This window comes from Carcharodon carcharias, chromosome 14, assembly GCF_017639515.1.
Source record: "Carcharodon carcharias isolate sCarCar2 chromosome 14, sCarCar2.pri, whole genome shotgun sequence".
NCBI classification, from domain to species: Eukaryota; Metazoa; Chordata; class Chondrichthyes; order Lamniformes; family Lamnidae; genus Carcharodon; species Carcharodon carcharias.
Window position 1 is genome coordinate 98,707,696 of NC_054480.1, and position 20,863 is coordinate 98,728,558.

A 20,863-nucleotide genomic window follows, 5' to 3' on the forward strand; every position below is an offset into this window, starting at 1 on the left:
GAAATGCAGCTTTTTGTATCAATACATCTTCAAATCATGCATCTGCTTAAGCTACTTAACAAAGTCCCTTTGTTTGAGCCAACAGAGAAGTCTGTGTTCTAAAATTGTGTTGATAGAGTAGGTAAACCAGCAGTGTGTTCCATCATGTAGGAAGAAATGTTCTCAGTGTTAACACAGGATGGCGATAAAAGTACAAGAGGGCTGTTTCTTTATATAGAAGATAAGATCACAGCCTAGTATGTTAGAATGCAGAGACGGTTGAATTAACATAATTTGCAAGTTAGTCTGGTATCTATCTAACCAGCACTTGATAAGGCTTCTAAATAAGTTGTAGGTTGATGTAATTTTACTGGTTCTTTTAGAGATAAATCACTAAAATTGGTCGTGACACAGCAGATATTTCCACATGTTTTTCTCTCACTTCGTCAGAAAGTTGTGGGCTCAAGCCTCACATGCAGTCTCGGCTGACACCAGCACAGTGCTAAGGGAGCGCTGCACTGTTGGAGGTGTTATATTTCAGATGAGATTTTGAAGCAATGTTCCAGTGGTTCACATGTACGATATAAGATCTCAAGTTATTCAAAGGGAGATCTCCTGGCCAACATTCCCCCTTCAATAGATTCCACCAGAAACTGCTAAAAAATGTCATCTCATTGTAGAGAAACGTGTAAAGTAGTGATGTTCAAGTGATAGTCCATGGAACAAAAAATCTCCCCAATCATCTTTGCTCTGTTCAGCAAAGCTCCTGCCAATGATTTCTTCCTCCTTTGTATTTGAGTTGAAAAGGTTTTGTAAGTATATGGTCTTTAATTTGCACCATTTCTGAACTAGTGCTTTCAGTGTTGTGGCACATAATTAAAATATTATTTTGGAATGTTGTATCACTTTCTGTATTTTGTGATCAGAGTAGTTTCTGTTCTGTGCATACTGACCCACTTGCTTATTGTAGACAGTGATTCCCTTCCCCAGGTATTAGCTGACAAAACTATTTCAAGCACAACATGACTCACCAGACACATATAGCACTTTAGTCCAAAGTTCTAAGTATTTGTTTGGTTCAGTCGACCTTCTCAGTCACTCAATGTCCAAAGTTGTTTTATATGCCTCTGGTTGGCTGATTCTAATACAGTTGGCTCCCAATCCTGACAGTGGTAGCTTACAGTCAAGATAGAAGTCCTGAACTGAGCATACAAGTAGGAAAGCTTGAACTTTTAGACAATGATTCTTACAATTATAAAGAGTGTTTTGCACCTTACAAAATGTTCAAAAGGCTTTAGAGCCAATAAAGTACTTTTGAACTCTGGTCACTTGTAATGCAGGAAACAGAGCAGCCAATTTGCGCACAAGTTCCAAAAATTTGTTTCGATGGTGTTGATTGAAGGATAAATATTTGCCTAGACACCTTGGAGAGCTTCACTGCTTTCCTTCAAAATAATGTCAAGGGATCTTTTGCATGCACCTGTGAGGGTAGGCAGAATCTTGATTTGACATCTTATTATAAGTATGACATGTCTGACAATGTAGCACTCCCTTACTATTGCAGTGGAGTGTCAATTTAGATTATCTGTTCAAGTCTTCTGTAAGAACCCACAATCTTCTGAATTGGAGGTGAGTGCCACAGCTGCAACAGTGCAACTTCCACTTCATACCTCTTGAACTCAGCTTTTTTAAAGATGCAAAATAGTATAAGTTGTAAATAATAAATAGTAAATAATAAGTTGTATGCTTTAATTTCCTCTAGGAAAATGACTGTTATACTATCATTAAGCTGTCAATCAAACAAAGCCAGATTTGATCACAATCTTTGTCAGTTCCCCATGAGCTGCTCCTTGAAAAATATAACTGACAGTGTTATTTGTTTTTGCTGGGACACTGTTCCACATTTATGAGGGGCCGGGGGGATTCTTGTAGTTCACATCGCACTTGTAGTGCATTTCAGCTGGCATGCATGTCCTCTGGTTCAATGTTGCCAGTCCAAGTTAATTATCCCACCTGTGTCTGCATTGTCTGTCTCCGATTTGAAAGTCTGGATTATGTGCATTACCCCGACGTGTCTGACAGCTTCCTACCCCAAGCTCCCATCCACACCCCCAATTTATCTCTGTTTTCTCCAGTGAAATTAAACTGAACTCTTGAGTCTCTTCGTACCTAGACCTCTGCATAATCTTTGTCACTTTTCTAGTGCACAAATATTCTTTTAAAATAAGGTGGGGGGACGGTGGGTGTAGGAACTAGATGGTGCTGTGAATATCTTGTTCGTAATTCATATGTTTTAAAGTATAACTTTTAGTTTTAAGAATTAAAATGTTAATTAAGTGTGAATTAAATTACAGTTAAAGCTAATCTATGTTTATCTTACAAGGTCAGGGATAGAGGTGTGAAAGCAATAAACAATAAGGGGTCTTCTATCTTAGTTTAATGGAGCCAGGAAGTCTTGCTTTAGTAACATATTTAAATTATGTGTGTAGTTCTCAGGGCAAAAGAAGGTGAAACCAGCTTGTAAACAAAGGGCGTCCCTTGCTCAGGCAATAACAATATAAATTATTCATGTGGGTTATGGAATCAAAGAGTTATGTTGAGGTAAAGTAATTAGTTTACATTTCTGTTTGAGAATACCCCAAATCATACCACCTTGTCAGGAAGATGGGCTGTGGAGGTTAGATGGTTCTTTTGTTTAAGTTTCTGGGTGTTTGCTCACAGAAAATGGGCAGTTTTGGTTTGGTGTAGACTACAGCTCAGTGGATTGAAAAAGCCAACAGGAGTTGAATGTTAGTCAGGCCTGTGCTTAAGCAGAGAAAATATTGACTTTTATTATTCACTGCGTGGAAGGTGGATGAGGGCTCGAGTTCAGTTTAGAATTCATGAGTGGGAAAGAAGCTATAAGATTTGCCCAGTTTAAAGCTGGAGGAATAAACCTACAGTGGTCCTCACAGAGTCTTGTGGCAGACATCAATCAGTAGAGTTAGCTTGGAAAGCCGTGACAAGGCAGCTGTGTATCTGCTGGCAGCCAGAACAAGGAGCCGAGGCATCCATAGTCATTAGGTCCCCAAGAAAAGTTGGAGGGTTGGTTAGCCAAAAAGCTATTGGAAGGACCCCTATAAAATCTTACTTTTGAGAATAGCTGGAACACTGCAGCCTGGGAGGGATTGATTGGACTTGTGCTGTTGCATATATTGTCTGGTAGGAAAAAATCTCATTTACAGCACACTAAAACAGAATTTAGCAAATGCTTTACAAAGTTTAACCAATTAAATATACCTCCTAAGCGAAAGTTGTTGTGAGAATTATCTTGTGGGTAACCTAAGATTCATCAGGTAGTCGGACAGGAATAGTTCAAAGTGACCATCATTTCTTAAATTAGACAATTCCTACTAGAAATGCCTTTTTCTGTTCCTGCATTTAGCTCTCATTTTGATCAAAATTTTTGTTTCTTTTCATTTAATCCTCGGGCCAAAACTTGGCAAGTTTATACTTGTGTTGGTGTGTGTGCTGGTTGGTTGTGCATTTTTTTGACAGGGTGAGAGAATACTCATTTTTGTTGGGAGCATTACAATTTAAAGGATAAAGAGAGTCTTTTCTGACTGAAAATTTTTAATTGGCTTTTAAATTATAACTATTTAAATTTTGGATCCTTTGAAGTCATTAGTTACTTTACTTTGTTTGCCTGTGTAACACTTTGAAGTGTTTGAGTTATTTGAAAGAGCATTTGGCCCAACAGGTCCATACCGGCTTCCCACGGAGCAATCCAGTTAACCGTGCTCCTCCACTAATTTGCCGTAGCCCTTTAAGTTTATTTCCTATATGTGCCCATCCAAGTGCCTTTTGACATCATTGTTTCTGTATCTATCACCCTTGTGGGCAGCGAGTTCCAGGTCAGTACTATTTTTAAAAAAAATATTCTTTCAAGGTATGTGGGCGTCGCTGGCTAGGCCATTATTTATTGCCCATCCCTAATTGCCCTTTGCTGCACAGTAATGTTCTTTCTAACATTCCCCGCATTCCTTGTCCAAAATCTTAAATCTGTGTTCCCTAGTCCTTTTGCAATCAGCTAAAGGGAAGAGTTCCTCCTTGTCTACCTTATCTATGCCTGTCATAATCTTGTACATCTCTATAAAATCACCCATTTATGTCCTTTGCTCCAAGAAGAACAACCCCAGCCTTTGCAACCTAACCTTGTAGCTAAAAGCCCCCCAACCCTGAAAACATTCTGGTAAATCTCACCTGTGTTCACTCAAGGAGCTTCACATCTTTCCCAAAGTGTGGTGACCAGACTTGAACAAAATATTCTAGTTGGGGCCCTAACCAGATCCTTCATAAGTTCAGCATAGCTTTTGTCCTTTTATACACAGTGCCTCTATTTATGAAGCCTAAGATTCCATTTGCTTTGCTAAGCTCTCAGTATATCCTGACACCTTCAAAGATTAATGCATATGTACCCCCAGGTCCTTCTTTTCCAGCACACGCTTTAGAATTGAACCATTAAATTTATATTGCCTCTCCCCATCCTATCTGCCAAAATGCATCACCTCACACCTCTTTGTAGTGAATCCATCTGCCACTTGTCTGCCCATTCTGCTAGCCTGTTTATGTCCTATTGCAGGCAATTTGTATCATCCTCACTGTTTGCTGCTTCTCCAAGTTTGATCTCATCTACAAATTTTAAAACTTTATACCATACCCCAAGATCCAAGTCTTTTATATTTTGAAAAAAGCAGTGTTTCTAGCACTGATCCTTCAGTCAGAAAAGCAACTCACTGCTCTCTGTCCTTAAATCAGTTTTTTTTTATCCAATTACACACTGGCCTTCCTATTCCATAAGCCTCAATTTTGTTAATCAGCCTTTTATGTGGTACCATGTCAAACACTTTCTTAAAATTCATGTCGTCAACCCACCGCCTTCCCTTCATCAACCTCTGTTACTTCATCAAAAAATTCAGTTAGATTAGTCAAGCATGATCTGCCTTCTACAAATCTGTGCTAGCTCTTAATCATCTCAAACCGTTCCAAGTTTAGGGAAGGCGGTGAAATAGTGGTATTGTCACTGGACAATACCAGAGACCCAGGTATGAATCCCACCACGGCAGATGGTGAAAATTGAATTCAATAAAAAATCTGGAATTAAAAGTCTAATGACGACCATGAAACCATTGTCGATTGTCGTAAAAACCCATCTGGTTCACTAATGTCCTTCAGGGAAGGAAATCTGCTGTCCTTACCAGGTCTGGCCTATAATGTGACTCCAGACCACAGCAATGTGGCTGACTCTTAAAAAATGCTCTCTGAACAAGAGCAATTAGGGAAGGACAATAAATGCTGGCCTAGCCAGCAACACCCACATCCCATGAACAAATACATTTTTTTAAAAGTGCCTTTGATTTTTTTTCCCTGTTTAAGGATTCTAAAACCTTTGCCACCACTGATGTTAGACTATAGGTATGCAGTTGTGGGACTGTCCTTGCACCATTTCTTGACATTTGCCACTTTATCCAATCCTCTGGCACTTCCCCATACCTAGGGAAGATTAAGGCCACTATCTACACTGCTCCCCCCCACCCCCCGCCACTTCCTTTAACAACCTGGGATGCAGGTGACGTATCTACCCTAAGCATAGCCAACCTTTCCAGTGCCACCCCCCCTTTTCAATTTTCACACCATCCATTGACTCCACAATCTTCATTTTTATTGATATTCTGTTAGATTCCTCTTCCTTAATAAACACTGATAAAAAGAACTAGAATTGTATTCTATCCTTGCCCTATAATTCTAAACATTTATGACCCTCTCTGTGCCTAATAAGACCCGCTCTAAGTTTTACTACCTGCTTACTATTTACATGATTTTTGAGTTTTTTTTAATGTTGATTGCCGTTCTATTTTCACGTTTTCTCTTTGCCAGTCTTATTTTCCTCTTCACTTCCCTTTTCAGCCTATTGTATTTGACCTGGTTTTCACTTGAAGAACTCAACTATGATGTATCATACGCCTCCTTTTTTTTTGTTCCCTCATTATCTCTGTCTCCTTTGTTATCCAAGGAGTCCTGCTTTTGGCTCCCTTACCTTTTGCCGTTTTTGGAATGTACCTAGTCTGTACCTGAAACACCTCTTCCTTAAAGATCACCCATTATTCCGTTACAGATTTTCCTGTTGGTCTCTAGTTATACCCTGACTATATTCTCTCATTATATATACCCTGACTATATTCTTCCTCATTGCACAGAAATTAGCTCTCTTCCAATTTACAAGTTCAATATTAGATTGTTCCTTGCTCTTCATTATTAATCTAAACCCTGTGATGCGCTGATCACTCTTACCCAAATGCTCCCTCATAGACATTTGGCCCAATTGGCCTGCCTCATTTTCCAACACCAGATCCATGCAATGCCTCCTCCTAGTTGGACCAGTGATATACTGATCAAGGAAGTTCTCTTGAACACAGTCCAGAAATTGTTCCCCCTCCTTATCCTTTATTCTAAAAGTATCCCAATCAATATTTGGGTAATTAAAGTCCCCCAGTATTACCATTTTATCGTTCTTGCATCCATGTGATTTCCCTACACATTTGTTCCTCTACTCTTTCTCATTATTTGGAGACCTATAGAATACCCCAATTAGCTTCTCTACTCTAACCAAATGGACTCTATCCTTGCCCTCTCAAGGAAATCCTCTCCTTCCAATGCTACAAAGTCTAACTAATCATTACTGCCACCACACCTCCCTTTTTTTCCTTCTCTATATTTTCTGACCACTTTATATCCTTGTGCATTAAGTACTCAGTCTTCTCAATTTTTAAGCCACATTTCTGTTATTGCCACTCCAGCATATTCCTTGCTCTTTGTGCTTGTAGCTCACCAACCTTATTCATCACAATTTGTGTGTTTATGCATTGTTATCCTGTCTTTGCATTTCTTGTAGTCCTTGTTAGTCTGCCCTTATCTAATAAGGTACTACTTCCTTCTCTAGTACTATCCAACATTCTCACTTTTGGCACCTTATTCTATTTTTCTAATTCTATATGCTGGTTATAAAGTCCTGAGGCCATGGTAACATGCAATATAAATGTAAGTTATTTTTCTTATTCTCCTTGAGGGTAATTTTAACTTTGGTGTAAAACGAGTGGTGTCATAATGGCCAACCATTGTGCGCCATTAACTTTGGTGGAAATGGAAATGGGGCCTGCTGTAAACGGAGGCTAATTCGATATCATTCATTTTACACCATTGCCCAAAGATGTTTTGATTTGCAAATCCGTACAGAACACCGTTCTCAGGACTAATCTGATTATGCCAAGCCAAGGTATGCATTCAGTTTATGAAATGGGCAGATTATGCACTATATAACAAAGTCAGGTTCAATGCTATAATGTGCCTTTGAAGTTCTGAGGTTTCTTTAAACTGTGAAAATACAGTTAACCGTTGGTCAGCTTCTTGGCTCACTTAGACTAACCATTACCAAGTCACTGCAATAAGACTCAATTTACAAGTTTGAAGGTGACGGTTCAGGATTCATTTCAGCCAATCTGCACATAGCAAGGTTCCCCAGACAGCAGTGTAATAATGAGCAGATCATATGTTCTGTAAATTCAGTTGAGGGTTAAATAACGGTTGGGACTCCAAAGAGCCCACCCCTTCTCCTCAAAGTAATGCCATAGGATCTTTTATGTTACTTTTATGTCTGCCCTCCCAGGTTAAAGTACCATGCAAAAGACCGCATCACTAACAATGCAGCTGTCCCTCAGTGCTTTTTTAGCATCAGCCTAGATTATGTGCAGAAGTCCCTCGAATGGGACATGAATTCACAACCTCCTGGCTCAGGTGAGAGTGCTAAGACTGAACCACATCTGACACGTGTGAAAATGCTCTTAAGAGGGCGCCCCTAAAATTTGGTGTACAATTCATATCCATTCCTGAATTTTTCTAACCATCTGAAATGTGATATCATTCGACCAGCTGGCTAGCTGTTAGAGTAACCGGTGCAACTGATGAACTGACTGTTATAGCAATAGCAACAGGCAAAGCTACTCATAATTTGAGAAATGCCATTCAATGTAAATACTTGTAATAAGTGGTAGAACAGAATGTTTTTGCTGATACTGAAATACAAGTTCCTGATAAGTGGGAAACATTATTCCTGCAACAAAATTGTTTCTGTTTCTAGTCAAAGGTTTATATTTTGGAACAGAAAATTCCCCTTTTGCTGTACTGTAAGGTTTGGTGTGGTACTGAGCCATGTAAACCAGAAAGGGTCTCCAGTCTGGTCTTGCAAGCCATTAAATCTTTCATCCAGCATGAGTTAGTTAGCTTCTGGAGAGTTGACAGGACAATTCAGTGTCCTTAGGCTGGTTAAAGGGAAGAGTCAGTCGGGTTCCCACTCAGGATTGGATGTCCAGTGAAATCCAGTTTCAGGTGGGTGTTTGGTGAGGATAATATCAAGCCCAGCTCAGCTGTGACTTTACTTGGAGAATGGTTTCTTCCTGAGGCATCAGAGGGCCTGCACTGGATCTGGATCCAAGTATGGTCATTGGGAAAGAAAGGGGATGCAAAGAGAGTTATACCAGCGATACTGTCAGAATTCAGACTATATTGTTCACGTTACGATAAACAGCATGAAGTGGTAGAGTATTTAACATCTCTCTCTTCTTTTTGCAGTGTTGTGCAATCCATCAGGGCAGGAAAGTGAACCTCCAGCTCAAGCCCCTGTGCCAGCTCCGATCCCGGCCCCAGTTCCGCCTCCTGCCTCCACAACTGTGCCAGTCCCAGCCCCTGCCCCAACTCTAACTCAACCACCCACACCGCCAGCTCCTGGCCAGCCACAGTTGGAGGAGCTGATTCAGCAGAGCCTGTGGAATCTGCAACAGCAGGAGCAGCACCTCCTCATGCAAAGACAGGTCAGTAACTATACTGGCAGAAATGAATTGATGAGACCCAAGTTTCATCATCCTGGCATACTATAAATCTACTTACACATTTTGAAAATGTTCCAGTTTGCATCTCCAGCTTTGACCTATCTACTGAATACTCATCTCTTAAATGATCTGTTGTTGGATGATGTAACTGAAACAATTAAAATTAAAATTGATTTGATAAGATAGATAAAGCAAATCTATCTCCATCAATAGGAGGAAATCTGGTCAAGGGTAGTGGAAATCCAGGATTCTCTTACCCCAAAGAGGCTGCGGATGTTGGCTGTCAAGCAAAATTTTCAAGACTGAAACAAATGGATTTTTATTAGGCAAGGTTATCAAGGGATTTGCAGCAACAACTTCCGTTTATATGGTCCCTTTGACATAATAAAGCATCCCAAGGTGCTTCTCAGGACTGTATCAAACAATAAAAAAGCAGAATCATTAGTTGATAAGTGGAGTTCTAAAGGCATTATCTAACTGCATGGTGGAAGAGATTTAAGGAGCTGAATGACCACCTCCTGTTCCTTTTTGTCACCCCAGTCCTCTTTGGTTCAGCCCATGGTTTAAGAGGACAGTACAAGGTCGGGAGTAAGTTGCCTTTGTCAGGGATTGGTGTATTTCACAGAAAAACCAGAGAAATGTAAAGGATGGTGAAATGCAGATCAGCATCTGGAATGATAAGAAAAGCAGCAATTTCAGATGTGGTTGTTCACCAGAACCAATACTGATTGTGCATTTCTGTAATTTTTTCTTATCGCTTGATTCTTTCTCAAATCTAATGAAACTTTTTGATTTTTATGCAGGAACAGATAACTGCAGCAATTGCCTTGGCAATGGAACAGCAAATTCAGAAGCTGCTGTCAGAGACACAGCTGGACATGACCGAGTTTGACAGTCTCTTACAGCCCATTATCGACAGCTGTACCAAAGATGCAATCTCAGTATGGTGCCTCTTTTATTATCTTGCTCTGAACTTACAGTCTTTACACTAGCGTTGTATAAAACCAAGATTTATGTTGGCTCTGGGTCTTAAAAGATGAAAATTCCAACTCAGCCCAATCTCTCATTTTTAGCTACTGAAGCTTGTATTAAAACTTTCAGGTCAATAAAATATGTGATGCAATGAAGGGAAGAGGTGCAATACTACTACCATTGTAGCTGAAGGTGACACTAAAACAAACAGCTATGAAAGGCTTGATTCCTAGTTTATGTTGAGTTACCTGACATCAATAAAGTCAGCAGTAGGGTTTCTGGAATTAGGTTCGATATTCCTAGTCTATAGGGGAGGCTAGCATTCCCTTTCATTAACTAGTGAAACCTGGAATGTGCTTGTACATATGGACACAGTCGGAGTTGACAGTGACAGTGGTTACATATCCTCAGACACATTCAATTTTGGCTTTCACATGGAGAACTGTTACCTTGCCAGACATACTGGAGGAAGATTTCATGCCTGTGGAACTATGCTGCAGTTTGTGATGCTACCTTCAAGAGCTGGCAGAAAAAAACAGAAAATTAGAGCATAATGAAAAATAAAAAATGAACTTATGTATGTCGCTACTATTTTGGTGGCTACAGTTATCTGGTTTTTGAGGGTCAGCAGTTTATTGATGAGTAGCTAAGCAGGCAAGTAGGATTGTAACAATCACATAGGCTGCATTTTGATCTTTCTGCTGTTTACCATTCCTCCTTTGCCATGGGGGGAATGAACATTACAGTGGAGATTAAAATTGTGAGTGTGCTCCGCCTACAGCATTGATATAACTCACTATGAAGAGCGCAAAAATCACTAAAAGATAAATGGTGATAAGTTGTTGCTTGGAGTAATTCAATTCCAGTTCAGCAGTGTTCAGATGCCCTGCAAGTATCTAATAGGCAGAAAACTGCATTCACGTAGTAGAGCGGGCAGTATAGTTAGGGGGAATAGATACTGTCCTCTCCAGCCTAGAACATCAGTCCGAAGGCTGTGTTGCCTGCCTGCCTGGTTCCGGGGTTAAGGACATCTCCTCAAGGTAGATAGGGAAGGATCCATTTGTCACGATCCAACATCATAGGTAGGACTGAATCAGGTTCTGCTAAGGGAGTCTGAGCAGCTAAGTGCTAAATTACAAAGAACCGCAAAGGTGGTAATCTCTAGATTACTATCTGATCCACAAGCAAATTGGCACTGGGTAAATAAAATCAGAGAGTTGAATGTGTGGCTCAAAGATTGACGTGGGGGTGTGGGTTTCCATTCATGGGGTACTGGCATCAGATGGATGAATTAAAAGTGTAAATAGAAAGAAATAGGTATGATAGCCATTATAGAGACTTAGTTGCAAAGTTACCAAGACTGAGAACTGAATATTTAAGGGTATTTTGCATTTTGGAAGGATAGGAAGGAAGGAAAAGGAGGTCGGGTAACTCTACTGGTATCATGCTTTATTAACAGTCACGAGAAATGATCTTGGCTCAGAAGATCAAGACGTAGAATCAGTTTGGGTGAAGCTAAGACTAGAAAGGGAAATAAGTCATTGGTGGGAGTAGTTTATAGTCTCTCTAAGAATAGCTACAGTGTAAGACAGTATAAATCAAGAAATAATGGGGACTTTTGTAAGAAAAATGCAGTAATGGTGGACGATTTTAATCTTCATTTAGATTGGACATATCAGGCTGTCAAAGGTAGCCTTGAGGGTGAGTTCAAAAGAGTATATTTGGCCTTGGTCCTGAGGTTTCCAGTTTTAAGACATTATCTGTGTAATCAGATAGAGTCAACATGGTTTTATTGAAAGGAAATCGTGTTTGACAAATTTATTAGAGTTCTTTGAGGATGTAACAAGCAGGGTGGATAAAGGGAAAGCGGTAAATGTAGTGTATTTGGATTTCCAAAAGGTATTCTATAATGTGCCATGTAAAAGGTTACCACCCAAGATAAAAGCTCATGGTGTTGTGGATAATATGACTACCCAACAGGAAACAGAGTCAGGATAAATGGGTCATTTTCAGGTTGGCAAACAGTGACTAGTGGGGTGCCACAGAGATCAGTGGTGGGGTCTCAACTGTTTACAATCTGTATTAATGAAGGGTCAGAGTGTGTTGTAGCCAAATTTTCCAGCAATACAAAGATAGGTGTGAAAACAAGCTGTGAGGAGGGACAAAGTTTTTGCAATGGGATATAGTAGGTTGAATGAGTAAAAATTTGGCAGATGAAGAATAAGGTGGGGAAAATATGAGGTGATCCACTTTGGCAGGAAGAATAGAAAAGCAGTATACTATTTAAATTGACAGAGATTAAAAAGTTAGCCTGCAGATAACAGGAAGTAATTAGGAAGGCAAATGTCTTTTATTGCAACGGTTTGGAGTATAAAAATAAGACAGTCTCGCTACAACTTTATAAACATTGGTGAGCCCACACTGAGAGTACTATCTACAGTTTAGGCCGCCTTGTTTAAGGAGAGATGTACTTGCATTGGAAGCAGTTTAGAGAAGGTCAATAGATTGATTCCTGGGATCTTACAAGGAATTTTTTTTTTTTTAATTCATTCATGGGATGTAGGCTTCGCTGGTTGGGCCAGCATTTATTGCCCATCCCTAGTGGCCCTTGAGAAGATGGTGGTGAGCTGCCTTCTTGAACTGCTGCAGTCCATGTGGTGTAGGTGCTGTTAGGAAAGGAGTTCCAGGACTTTGACCCATCGACAGTGAAGGAATGGTGATATATTTCTAAGTCAGGATGGCGAGTGACTTAGAGGGGAACTTCCAGTTGGTGGTATTCCCATCTGTCTGCTGCCCTTGTTCTTCTAGATGGTAGTGGTCATGGGTTTAGAAGGTGTTGTCTAAGGAGCCTTGGTGGATTTCTGCAGTGCATCTGGTACACACTGCTGCTACTGTGCGTCGGTGGTGGTGGAGGGAGTGAATGTTTGTGGATGTGGTGCCAATCAAGCAGGTTGCTTTGTCCTGGATGGTGTCAAGCTTCTTGAGTGCTGTGGGAGCTGCACTCATCCAGGCAAGTGGGGAGTATTCCATCACACTCTTGACTTGTGCCTTGTAGATGTTGGACAGGCTTAGGGGAGGAGTTACTCGTCGCAGGATTCCTAGCCTCTGACCTCTTGTAGCCACAGTATTTATATGGCTAATCCAGTTCAGTTTGAGTTTCTGGTTGAGCAAATTGGACCTATGCTCATTGGAGTTTAGCTGAATGAGGTGACCTTATTGAAATACAAGATTCCAAGGGGGTAGATGCTGAGAGGATTTTTCACCTCATGGGGAATCTAGAATTGGGGGTACCATTTCAGAATAGGGGGTCTTCTATTTAAGACAAATGAGGAGGAATTTCTTCTCTGAGGATTGTTAACCTTAGGAATTCTCAACCCAAGAGAGCAGTAGAGGCTAGGGCATTGAATATATTCGGGGCTGAGTTAAACAGATTTTTAATCTACAAGGGAGTTGAGGGTTATGGCAAACGGGCAGGAAAGTGGAGTTGAGGCCATGATCAGATTAGTCATGTTATTATAAAATGTAGAAGCTGGCTTGAGGAGCTAAATGGCCTGCTACTATTTTTTATGTTCTATGATCTTATGTGCAGTAGTGAACTTCAGCTCTAACTTTAGAAAGATCTGCATGTATTGCCACACAGATTTATAAATTGGTAGTAAAAGAAAGAATTTCACTTAATCTAGTAAATTATAATGTTGTATCAGTTTGCTGTATGTATCATGTTGTTAAATCATCTTAGTTGCTTCCACCAATATCACCAGTGACAGCTCTAATCATCAACACTTTACTCTTGTTAAACAACTCAAAATGTTCTCTCTAGTCACAACACAAGTTGAGAAGAAATCTAGAATTCTATAGCTTGACATTTTTCACAGTATAGGTGGATATGATATGTAGATGTCATGTGCAACCATTGTCCTTTACCAGAATTGTAGTTACAACATTGAATGTTTTGGCATTACACAGTCTCTTAGAGTATGCCATGACAGTGACTTACTGGTGCTTGGTTGACTTGTGAGGAGATGGCCCAAGTCCAATCGTACTCTCATCTCATCCAATTTTTTGTTGTTGTGCACAACCAATTCATGTAAGTGCATGGTCCTGCAAGCAAAATAACTTGAAGTGTGTGCTCAATCTGTGTGCGAATCTCAGGTTGCTGTATGACTCGGAGCATTGCTCACCACCTATGAAACATTTAGATTCCACAGGTGGAAGTAGGCTATTTCAAAAACTAATGTAAAGGCTAAATTGGGTTATTTGAATCAGCTTTGGAATGTCTGTGTGTCCTAATGGTATGGTAGTCTGGCCAAAACATGTCTGTTCTTTTAGCACTTCAACTGTCGCAAGAGAGAGAGACATCCTTACCCTCTAAATTGTAGTTGTATGGAGCAGCTGGCAATGAAAGGACACTTCTGAAAGCTCCTGAACCTTGAACACAGCTGGAATTAAAACATAGTCATGTACTTCAGTTCCAGCATTCTCTTTCCAATAGGTGGTAACATTTACCATTCAATTTTTATAAAAAATGAATATTAAGGTCAGGAAAACAAAAGATTTTAATGCTATCTTTTGAGTTATTTGTTTAATGAATGATACTGAAGATGATAGTTAATCTTTAAGTTACTTGTCTTATCACAGCTCACAGAAGTGACCAAACTCTCCATGATCTGCCATTTTCTCCTTTCTTCCTTAGGCTGGTAAGAACTGGATGTTTAACAATGCAAAAACTCCACAACATTGTGAGCTAATGTCTGGCCACCTGAGAAACCGCATCACAGCTGAAGGAGCCCATTTCGAGCTGCGCCTTCATCTGATCTACCTGATAAATGATGTGCTGCATCACTGGTTAGTATCTGATTATTAGATCTGTAGAAGATCAGATCAAAGATAGAAAATCCTGAGCATATTATAGAAGATAGCCAAACCTGTTGTTGCATGTGGTGACAGATATATTGGGTTGGGAGGTAATCTAGACTATATTTGGATTTGATCAGGAATTTGGATGTGGTACTCTGATTTATCCCCATTTTGCAGAATCCCTCATCATTTCTCAGTAATGTAAGTGTCCGTCAAGGTTTCACTGTAATGGAGATGTGGCGAGGCAGCAGGTGACATCTCCAACATGCTGTGTCATGGAGTGGAGGCACATGGATATATCCTACATGATGAGTTGTGAATCCCAGCTGGACTATCCTAGCAGACACCAAACCAAGATCAGGCACTCTTCTTTGAGGTGGCAGAGGAGGACAATTACAGGTCAACTCACCCTGGATTACCTTCCAGCACCACCTCATGACTACTTACATAGAATGGTGCAAACACAGATCTAGTACTCAAGGCAAGTATGATGCATGGTACAGGAAAGGTAAAAAATGGGGACAAATTCTCTGTTTCACCATTGATGTCAACTGTCCACATTATTTGTGTGTAATACCCAGATGTCAATCTGTGTATAGCAAATATGAGTCTGTTAGCCAAGTTCCGTATAAAAGGCAGCTCTTGTTTTTCTTAATGCCTAATCTGTTTGAGTTAGTTTCTTTAGCTGTGACTGCCATGTATTACTGTTCAGATCCACTCAGGTAGGGACTGGTAATTAGATTAACGCTCACCTTCCCTTCCAGTCCTGTGATGTAACTACTTTGAGTGGGAATGACAGTAAACATGCCCATTTTAGTTCAAGAAACTACCCTGAAATAGATGTTGCAGATTAGCAGACACAATCTTATAGTGTATTTCACCCAGACAAACATGCAAGAGTGTGTTCATTATATAAAAAATATAATGACCTCAGCATAAGCCTAAATTTTATTGCGTATTTCTGGGTGAGTATTTATTCAGAAGTTCTTGGACTCCAACTTTACGAATGATAGATGAAGTTTTACTGCACTCAGTTTCTGTTACTTTACAAAGTTTTCAGATGAAGTAGACCAGCTGGTGATCAAAACGCAGACTGCAGGAGCTGTGATACTGCACATACATGTGGGTCGGTCTTCTCTACTGTTTTGAGCTCACTGGTGATGGTATCATTAGCATTTCTGTAGTCAGCGGGATTGTATATTTCCTTAAAAATGCTTTTTACACATTCATGTCTTGTGAAATGTGTGTGTGTATAGAAAAGTTCTAATATTGTTAATAACTGAATAATTTCCTTGTTTTTGGAGCCTGTAGTGCCTCATTTTTCTCCTGTTGTGTGTTCACAGTCAACGGAAACAAGCCCGAGACTTGCTTGCAGCCCTACAAAAGGTTGTGGTTCCTATTTACTGCACCAGCTTTCTTGCAGTGGAAGAGGACAAACAACAGAAGATTGCACGGGTAATTCTCCCTACATGCTTATAAGTCAGCTTATGTGCCAGGAGGGAGTGGTAGTGTGTTACTTAAGAATTTTTGATCATATTAATCTGTGCTGGAAGAAATTGCATGATGTAGTTATTAACCTACCAGTTCCAAAATTGTGGGTTGCGACCCCAATTTGTTGCAGAAACAGCGAATCGAGTCGCAAACTCCCGCTCCTCCAAGACTGTGGCCCGCACCGGCACCAGGGCCCAGGTGGATCCAGCCTTGCCCTGCTCGTGTCTTGGTCACTTTCTCTCTGGATCATGGAATCCTGCCTTTGGCAGCGTCACTGAGTCTCGAAGCACAACCCCAACAATGAACTCAGTGCCGATGCCTCCACTGCTAAGCTGCAGCTTTTCCAAGCCAAATCCTGTTGAGTTGGTGCTGCCATATGACCTGGGCTCCAACGTCAGCCACATCAAGACCCTCAACTTGCGCTTCTGCTGTTTCCTGGCCAAGCTCCACTACCTGGAGCAGCTCAGATGAAGTCATGGACTGGTGCCTACATGACATAATATTTTAATTTTAATAACATAAGTACTTAGATATTCAAATTTATATGATATACGTTGATCCAAAATATCAATCTTCAATAATTATATATTGAATGTTGCAGAAAGCTGCTTTATTGCTGTTTTGTTGTTGTTGTCATCTGGGGTCACATTAATTTGGGAATTACTATATTAAACATTATTTTATTAGACAATTCCATGAGCAGAATTTAGCCCATGTTAGGCGGGCTTGGCAGGGGCAGTTGGGAAGCCGACTGCTGTCTGCGATCAGGGCCGGAAGGCGATTTCGTGCTGGTAGACCAATTAAGACCCACCAGCGTGACACATGAGCGGAAGCGCTCAGCGTTGCCTGTGCGGGCGGGGGAGGAGGGCAAGCGCGAACTTTGCGCGTGTGCGCGCTTCAGAATCAGCTTCAGAGCTGCCTCAGGGAGATGGAGTTTTTTTTTAAAAAAAGAAATTGCAAAATGTAATAAAACATGTCCCCTCATGTGATTCTGCCACATGAGCAGGGACATGTTATTAATTAAATTTTAAAACTTTTATTTTAGTTTTATTTGCTTTTGGAAACCTCATCCCGCCCATGGATGAGGTTTCCAAGAAACGGCTTTTTCGCCTGCCTGCCAACTGTAAGGTTGGACGGGCAGCGAAAAATTTAACTTAATTGATTCTTCAATGACCTTAATTAAAGCCTTTTAATTGTCAACAGGCATGCTGTCGACTCCGGTGCACGCCCACCGACCGAACTACAGCGTGACTGCACGTTGACATTGGGATGCTTGCCCGACGTCAACATGCGTCATTTCACGCTCAAGCGGGTTGGGCACACACCCACCTGCTGAGTTAAAAGTATTTCCCCATATGTAGTGAAAGCAAATATCTGCTTACCTAGGTACATCTGCCCTTTTGTTTCATTATTGTGTGCATTAAAAACGCCAACCAAGGGCTGCTTGGGACCAGATATTTTGCTCAGTTCCCTCTCTCTCCCTACCCCATGTCAGTGATGTACTGCTCTAATGGGTCAGCCCAGTGTCTTATTGATTGTGGGTTTCTACTGCAGAACATAAGATTTAACTTAAGATAGCCATTATGCATGACATTTGAGTCTGAGTATTTTTTGTTGCTCACACTGTGGCATGTCACTTAAGAGAATGGAGCACCTCTTGCACACGATGCCAACATGAATCATTTTTCAAAGAGTGATGGATCTTTATGCTACCCTAACAATGCCCTTGAAACTCATCTGTAGGAAACAAGCTCTCTGTGCCAGCAATGTATCTTGTTCTGTTTACTCTCAGACCCAAAGCTGGACTCTAGGTTAATCTTAAAAACAAAACCTTAATATCAGCACCACAAGTGGCTAAGGCCATAAAATTAATGGAAAACTTGGTTTTCTGCCAAGACGTACAGAATATTAAAGGAGATACAATAAATCTATATAAACCCTTTGTAATGTCAAAGTTAAAGTACTGTGTGCTGTTTTAGCTCAACAGTATAGAAAGGCTGTTGAGACTTCAGAGACGACGCAGTCCTGATTCACTGGGAACTGCCTTGTATGGGGAAATATAAACATGAAGAAAGATGTGAGAAATTGGGGCAAATTTGTTAAAGCAATGAAGATTATGGGATCATATGGAATGAAGGAATGGGGCAGTGTGAATAGAAAGGGATTGTTTCCAGTGATCGCAAGGACCTAGAGGAATAGGAAAAATGTAAATGCCTAAATATGGGATGCAAAGCAGGAGAAAGGATTTTACTGAGGGTTGTAAGGCTGTAGAATGCAGAACCAGAGTTAGAGATTAAAACAGAGACCATGGCAACATTTAAGTAAGGATTAGAAAGGTTGTTGAAGGGGAGTAACAGGATCTGAGAACCAAGCAAGCATATAAGCTTAAGGCTACTACTCATATGGAGAATAAACATCAGTATGTACTAAATAGGCATGTTTCGTGTTGTATATAATTCTATAATGCCTGATGCTGTGGGTTTGAGCCCTTCTGAAATGAACTGAGTTAAGTGAAAAAGGACAGAATGAAGATTATGATGTCTGCATTGGGGTTGAGTAGAAATCAAATGCTATAGTCCTGCTTGAGCAGAATCTGTTCCCTCATTCCCTCCTCTAGCAGCTAGTTGCAGGGGTCATTGACTAGCTTGCTGTCATTTTACCAGCTGTGAGGAAAAAAAAGGCCAGCAATCTAAAACAGCAGACGAATAATTACAGGAAATTAGTGGAAACTTAATCCCTTCCTCCCCAACCCCTCCAAAAACAAATATCATGGAGGGGGAGGAAGGTGGGGGAGAGAATGGGGGGAAAAGAGCACATTCTACTAGCTTTGTGCCATACAGAATGGGAGCACAGACTGGAGATATATGAACATATGAATTAGCAAGAGCAGGCCACTTGGCTCCTCATGCGTGCCCCGCCATTCATTAAGATCATGGCTGATCGGATTGTAACCTCAACCTCACATTTCTGCCCACCCCTGAGAACCTTTCACCCCCTTGTTACTCAAGAATCTATCTAGCTCTGCCTTAAAAATATTCAAAGACTCTGCTTCCACTGTCTTTGAGGAAGGGAGTTCCAAAGACTCATAATCCCCTGAGGGAAAATAATACTCCTCATCCCTCTCTTAAATATGTCAGCCCTTATTTTTGAATAGTTACCCCTAGTTCTAGATCCTCCTATAAGAGGAAACATCCTCTCCACATCCATCCTGTCAAGACCTCTCAGGATCTTAAAGGTTTCAGTCAAGTAGCCTTTTACTCTTCAAAATTCCAGTGGATACAAACCTGACCTGTCCAACCTTTCCTCATAAGACAACCCACCCATTCCTGGTATTAGTCTAGTAAACCTTCCCTGAACTGCTTCTAACATTTTTACGTCTTTCCTGAAATAAGGAGACCAGTACTGTACACACTTCTCCAGTTGTGGTCTCACCAGTGCCCTGTACAACGGAAGCATAACCACCCTATTTTTGTATTCAATTCCTCTCATAATAAATGATAACATTCTATTCGCTTTCCTAATTATTTGCTGTACCTGCATACTAACCTTTTGTGATTCATGCACCAGGACACCCAGTTCCCTCTGAATCTCAGAACTCTGCAATCTCTCACCATTTGGATATTAAGCTTTTTTATTCTTCCTGCCAAATGGACAATTTCACATTTTCCCACATTATACTACATTTGCCAGATCTTTGCCCACGCAATCAACCTATCTATGTCACTTCGTAGCCTCCTTCCGTCTTCTTCACAATTTACTTCCCTACCTATCTTTTTGTCATCAGCAAATTTAGTAACCATTTCTTCGGTCCCTTCATCCAAGTCATTTATATAAATTGTAAAAAGTTGAGGCCCCTGCACTGATCCCTGTGGCACAGCACTTGTCACATTTTGCCAAACAGAACAAAGAGCCATTATGCCAACTCTCTGCTTTCTGTTAGCCAGCCAATCTTCTATTCATGCCAATATGTTAGCCCCTACACCATGAGCTTCTATTTTCCACAATAACCTTTGATGTGACACTTTATCAAATGCCTTCTGGAAATCCACCGGTTCGCCTTTATCCACAGCACATGTAACTCCTTCAAAGAACTCCAATAAATTGGTTAAACGTGATTTCCCTTTCACAAAACCATGATGATTCTGTCTGATTGCCTTGAATTTTTCTAAGTGTCCTGCTATAACATCTTTAATAATAGCTTCTAACATTTCCCTATGACAGATGTTAGGCTAACTTGGCCTGTAGTTGCTTGTTTTTTGTTTCCCTCACTTTTTGAATAAAGGAGTTATATTTGCTATTTTCCAATCTAATGGAACCTTCATCAAATCTAGGGAATTTTGGAAAAGTAAAACCAGTACATCAACTATCTCACTAGCCACTTTTAGGGTAAAGTCCTTCCAGACTTGGGGATTTGTCAGTCCACAGCCCCAACAATTTGCTCAATACCACTCACTCCGCTGGCGATTATAATTTTCCTGAGTTCCACCCTCCCTTCTGTTTCCTGATATATAGCTATTTTCGGGATGTTACTTGTGTCCTCTATAGTGAAGACCGAAGCAAAATACCTGTTTAATTCATCTGCCATCTCCCTACTTCCATTGTCAATTCCCCAGATACACTTTCTATAGGACCAAAGCTCACTT

The 20,863-nt window shown here is 40.6% G+C and overlaps 1 protein-coding gene across 4 annotated transcripts in view; it reads left to right on the forward strand.

The window, feature by feature from the left end:
- LOC121287109 (calcium homeostasis endoplasmic reticulum protein) overlaps positions 1 to 20,863 on the forward strand; it is an 80,356-nt gene that overhangs the window by 14,386 nt on the left and 45,107 nt on the right. For all 4 annotated transcript variants that reach the window (XM_041204657.1, XM_041204658.1, XM_041204660.1 and 1 more), the window contains exons 3-6: positions 8,644 to 8,882; positions 9,704 to 9,841; positions 14,566 to 14,717; positions 16,073 to 16,184. In XM_041204657.1, coding sequence (XP_041060591.1) covers positions 8,644 to 8,882; positions 9,704 to 9,841; positions 14,566 to 14,717; positions 16,073 to 16,184 — 641 coding nt within the window. The remainder of the gene's footprint in view (positions 1 to 8,643; positions 8,883 to 9,703; positions 9,842 to 14,565; positions 14,718 to 16,072; positions 16,185 to 20,863) is intronic.